Raw genomic sequence first — 5,811 nt, 5'->3', positions numbered from 1 at the left:
AAGAGAGAGAGAGAGAGAGAGAGAGAGAGAGAGAGAAAGGGAGCAAGGGAGGAAGAGGATAAGAAGGAGAAGAAGAAAGAGAGGAGAGAGAAGGAATAGAAGAAAGAAGAAGCGAAGGAGAAGGAAGAGGAAGAGGAGAGTCAAGGAGAATGAGAAAAGAAATGGACGGGTAAGGAGAGAGATCGGTGAAGAGGAGGATGGAAGGAAGACGAAGCGAACAAAGGTGGAAGGAGGGGATGGAGGAGAGAGAGAGAGGGGAGGAGAGATGGAAGATGGAGAGACGGAGGAAGGAAGAGAAGAGTGAGGGGAAGAGGAAGGAAGTAGCGGAGAGTAAGACGGAAGGAGAAGAAGAAAGAGAGGAGAGAGAAGGAATAGGAGAAAGAAGAAGCGAAGGAGAAGGAAGAGGAAGAGGAGAGTCGAGGAGAATGAGAAAAGAAATGGACGGGTAAGGAGAGAGATCGGTGAAGAGGAGGATGGAAGGAAGAAGGAGCGGACAAAGGTGGATGGAGTGGATGGAGAAGAGAGAGACAGGGGAGGTGAGATGGAGGATGGAGAGACGGGGGAAGGAAGAGAAGAGAGAGGGGAAGAGGAAGGAAGTAGCGGAGAGTAAGACGGAGGGAGGAGACGATGAGAGCGGAGAGGAAGAGGAGAAGGGACAGGGGGCGGAGGGGGGGGGGGGAGGGAGGAGAATCCAGTGGTTAAAAGGATAGTAATTTTGAATTCTGATTTTAATTTTGATTTTGATTGTAGGAAGGAGAAAGGAGAGGGGGCGGAAGAGGAGAGTAAGAAAGAGAGAAGGGAGACACAGGAGGGAAGAGCAGTAGGAGTGGATGACAGGTGGAGAAAGGACAGGGAGGAGAGAGCGCAGAAAATCAGAACGGCGATAAGAGACTGGCTAAGGAGAGAGACAGAGGAAGGAGAAAGGAGATGGAAGCGGAAGGAAAGAGGAAGAGACGGACGGAAGGATGCGTGGCAGAAGAAAGGGAGGGAGGTTCAGAGGGAGGGCCGAGAGGGAGGGGGGTAAGAAAATGTAAAGGTCGCATACGGCCAGGTCGCGAGGAGTGGGGGAAAAGAATTGGAAAGGGTTCGGGAACGCTCCCTGGAAAAAGCGCCAATATAGTTGTGATATGGATAATGTAGAGAGAGGAGTAGGAGAGCCGAGAGGTTTGGGAACGTTCCGTAAAAACGCCTTGTAACCTAAGGGAAGCAATAAATCTACTACTATGTTTATACGCATTACTTTAATCTGCAATCTAGTTCCATTCCATAAATTTGGTGGATTCAGATTTCTTAATAATATAATTGGTGCTCCGACTTTTAGTTTTAGATGATGCGGTGGGAAACCTGATGGTTTTAGTGAATTCAAAAATTCATGCGGATAGTGTACTGCATCCTCACTATTAATTACAGTATCTATAGATTTATATTCTTTTATTTCTCCATTCAATTTATCTAAAATAATATTGTTTATTTCCTCCACAGACGCGTTTCTTGGCGATACAATTGCTCGTTTGCATAACCATTGATAATTTTTTTGTAATATATTTTCTACATCAGGATAAACTTTGAAAATTAAATCTATTATATTATTAACAATCTTTCCTATTTTCCGATCAATAGTTATATTTCCCTTTTCATTTTCTATTTTTCCCTCTCCTATCTTTAATATTTTGCTTGTAAATTCGATGTCTCCTCCTCCATAGTGTGCTCTCATGTTTGTTCTCAAATTTAACTTTTCCATATTATTCCATATCCAAGATGATTTTATACACGCTTTTACAATGTCTGCTCGAGTACCTTTTGCAATTACTGGTAAGGTCTGTCTGAAATCTCCCGCATAAACCATTGTTATCCCTCCCATTAATTTATTGCATGATTTTAGATCTCTTAAAGTTCGTTCAATTGATTCAATATGTGCTCGATGACTCATCGTGCATTCATCCCACACTATTAATTTTGTTTCTTGTATTATTTTCCCTAGTGTTCCGTTTTTACGAATACTACAAACTGTTTCTCTTTCCGTAAATAGATTTAAAGGTAGTTTAAAAACTGAATGTGCTGTTCTACCCCCACTTATTAAAGTTGCTGCTATACCTGACGATGCCACTCCTATGGCTATACCACATGTTGATCTCACCTTTGCCAATAGTAAATTGATTAAAAAAGTCTTTCCTGTTCCTCCAGGAGCATCCAAAAAAAATACATTTCCTCGATTATAGATAACACTGTCAATAATTTTTTCGAATGCTTGTCTCTGATCTGGCACTAATTTAGGTAGGTTTTCACTTACATAATCTTGCATCTCTTTTTTATCAAATGGACATTTTAAAATCACGTCATATAGATCTCCCGCATTTTTTTCACTACGTTTAGGTATAGGCATACCGTAATTAACTAAATATTTTTCACTCAATGCTACTACCTTATCTTCTAATTCACACAGCGCTTGGTTGATGATTTCCTCGGATAACATTATTGTCTTATCATTATATCGTCGTTGCTCTCTTAATAAAATGTCCTCACATAAATTTTGTTCGAATATTTCCCATAATATACTTGGTTTAGCCGGTTGGCAGAATACTAAAATTATTGCAAACAATTCTCTCATCCTTGACGCCGACCTCAAAATCGCAGCCTCTGCAAGTGTGTCTTTCCATTGGTTATCGTTTTCTAATAAACCAAGTTCTTGGCACGCATCCTGAAAAGTAGATTTCACCACACCATTTACAGTTCTTATATTCTCAAATGATGTTGGCCCTCGGACATGGTGCAGTAACATTCTTAAATAAAAACACTCTGTTTGTTTTGGATGAATAGTATAAATTCTTCCTAGTGCTGTATCTTTTTTTATTCTGGGATATCCTTCTACATCCTCTCCACGTTTTCTTCTTATAAACAAATTTTTATTCCAAGTGTAATACATTGGTACCACGTGATATAAAAGTGTCTTTGCAAAATCATTATTCCTGCACAATTCAAAAAATGCCATAAGTGTAGTTTTTCTCGGATTTTCGAAAATTAGTTTTAAGTTTTTGTCTGTAAAATAAACGCGTTGTCCATTTTCTAGATGAACGGCTAAATGTATTACTGCTGGATATCTTTCATGAATTTGAAATTCAAAAAATTCCACATTGCCTCTGAAGTACTTATGTAACGACCATTAATGTAATTTTTAATTTCATCTCTTTTATTCTGTACCGTAAACGTAGCCTGATCTGATCCTTTATTAATATATTTACATATGTATTTTATTGCCTGTACCGAGTGGCAATACTCAACATTTATATGTGCAACAAAGCATCTCAACAACATTGGACAATATGGCACAACCCATCTATTGTCTATCTCCACTGTTTTTCCTCGTAAATTAATGTTTGCAGTTTGACCTCCATTCTCTAGATTTCTTCGTCTGTATGTTGGATACCCATCATTTCCGGTTTGTGTTTCTGCAAGGAAATTCCTAGGATATTTTTTTGAACACCTATTATTATTCATGCATGGTGAGACTCTATTGTACCTCCCACAAGGTCCGTGTATCATATAAGTAATATGTAATATACTTATACGTTCAATGTTTGATTCATTTTTTCTTTTGATTGACGTCCTGAAATATTGATTTTCAATTCGCTCGACTCTCTGGGTTGTCGATTCTCGGTTTCTATTTTCATTTGATTGCGTACGCTGTCTCAACATTCGCAATTCTCGTTGTATACTACTCTCCTGTGCATGTCTCCTAGATCTTGCCATTCCAATTTTAGAAACGCGTTCATCATGCCTGTCTGTATTTTCATGTTGTCTTCTGATAGATTCCAATATCGTCCTAGGAGTTTTCCTTCCCAATTTTGATTTTAACTTAGGCATTTTTAAAAAATTATTCCTATCTTTTACTTTTCTCTAATTTAATTTCCTTCAAAATAAATCAATTGTTTTCCAATTCTACAATTTCTTTTATACAAAACACTACTATCAACTATAACCTAAACAATTAAACTATTTATTTATTGCTTTAGAAATACTTCACTTTATATTTTATTTCAATATTCATTTAAATGAAGTTAACATTTTTATAATAAAAAATATTGTTTTTCGTATTGACCATTATACGTAGGTTTATTACACAGCTTGTCGGTTTGTATTTCTTTGTTCCCCAATCTCCTTAACCGATGAACCTTTTGATTTCCAATTTTAATATACGTTTCAAAAAATTTCCTCACCTAAATTTTGTCTTTTATTTCTACTAATCCTGTTTCTAATCTCAATTTTTCAAAAAACCTTAATCCACTATAATATTACTATGTATGTATATGTTTATTGTTGCCCCTCGGGGTTTACAAGGCGTTTTTAAGGAACGTACCCAATCCTCTTACAGATCTGTGTATGATCTTGATTGGCACTTTTGTAGGGAGCGTTCCCAAACCCTTTACATCTCTAGTCTTAACCCTCCTATCGCGACCTGGCCTTATGCGACCATTACATTCTTTTTCCCCCCTCCCCTCGTTCCCCTCCCCCTATCCTCCCTCTCTTCTCCCTCTCCTCTTCCTCATCTTCTCCTATTCTTCTGCCACGCTCCCTTCCTTCCTTCTCTCCTCTCTTTATCGTCTCCTCCACTCCATCAATCCTGCTTCTCCTTCCTCCCGATCTTCGTCTCTCTCCTTCCTCCTTTTCCTTTTGTATCCTTCTCCTCTCTCTCATCTCTCCTTCCTCCTTCCGCTTCCTCTCCTTTTTGTTCCTATAAACAGACTACCTTTTATTTACATGCTCAACAACGTGCTATACTTTTACCTTTTACCCGCTCGACTCCCCTTCACTCCTATTTCTCTCCTTCTCCTCCCCTATCCACTTCCATTCCTTCCCGTCTACCCATATTCTATTCTCCACCCATGCCTCCCTTCCCTTTTCCCTTTCTATCTTTGCCCTTTCTATCATTCTCCACCTAACTCTCCTCTCCTCCATACTCAAATCCTCATCTATCCTTATTCCCCAGTTCCTTCTTATCCATTCCCTACCTACCAAAATCTCTCTCCTGTCCCTCGCCTCTTTCATTTATACTATAACTACTACTCTCCCCCCTCTCCCTGCCTTTCTATGCACCTTTCTACCTTCGTCTCTCTTCCCATCCACTCCTCTATCACCTCTTCTATCTTCTCTCCTCCTTATCCTTTCCTTCCACCCCTTTCCATATTGTTCTTCTTCCTCTTCTTTCCTCTCTTTCTCTCCTAAGCTTTTCCTCTCTCTGTGTATCTTCTTCTACCTCTTTCCACCGTTCCGCTTTCTCTGCCTTCTCTGCCTCTGTTCTCTCCTTCTCCTTGTCTCTTTCTTTCCTTATTTCTCTCTCTCCTTTTTTCATCAACTCTTGTTTTCTCTCCTCTCTTTTACCTTTGCCTCTTCTGTCTTCTTCACCTCCCTTCTCTCCGCTCTTCTCCTCCTCGTTTCTTTCTAGTTCTTCCCTTTCCTTCTCTCTCCTATTCGTCTCCTCTATCTCACGCCTCCTTTCTCTCTCTTCTTCTTCCTCCTTCCTCTTTTGCTCCTCCTCTCTCTGCGCCTTCTCCTTTCTCTTCATCTCTGTCCCTTTCCCTCCTCTCCTGTCTTCCTGTTCTCCATTGTGCCTCTTCCTCTCCACCACTCTCCATCTCCCTTCTCTCTCGTCTATCTCCTGCCTCCCTCCCATTTCTTCCTTTTCTTCCTTCTCCCTTACCTTCTCCTCTTGCTCTTGTTCTCGTTTCGCCGCCTCCTCCTTTTCCTGCTTTTCCTTTTCCTCTTCTAACCTTCTCTCTCTCTTCAGTCTCTCCTCTCTCCTTTTCCTTTCCTCCT

The 5,811-nt window shown here is 40.0% G+C and overlaps 1 protein-coding gene across 1 annotated transcript in view; it reads right to left on the bottom strand.

Annotated features, from left to right (window-relative positions):
* Window positions 1–2,094: 2,094 nt before the first annotated feature.
* LOC105556120 overlaps window positions 2,095–5,811 on the bottom strand; it is a gene marked incomplete at its 3' end in the record, with an annotated part of 5,079 nt that continues 1,362 nt past the window's right edge. Inside the window, exon 2 of the mRNA XM_012003192.1 lies at window positions 2,095–2,966. Coding sequence (XP_011858582.1) covers window positions 2,095–2,966 — 872 coding nt within the window. The remainder of the gene's footprint in view (window positions 2,967–5,811) is intronic.

This window comes from Vollenhovia emeryi, unplaced genomic scaffold, assembly GCF_000949405.1.
Source record: "Vollenhovia emeryi isolate VEMERY1.0 unplaced genomic scaffold, V.emery_V1.0 DF940322.1, whole genome shotgun sequence".
NCBI classification, from domain to species: Eukaryota; Metazoa; Arthropoda; class Insecta; order Hymenoptera; family Formicidae; genus Vollenhovia; species Vollenhovia emeryi.
The sequence above is the reverse complement of the archived record's forward strand: the minus strand, read 5'-3'. Positions and strand labels throughout refer to the sequence as shown.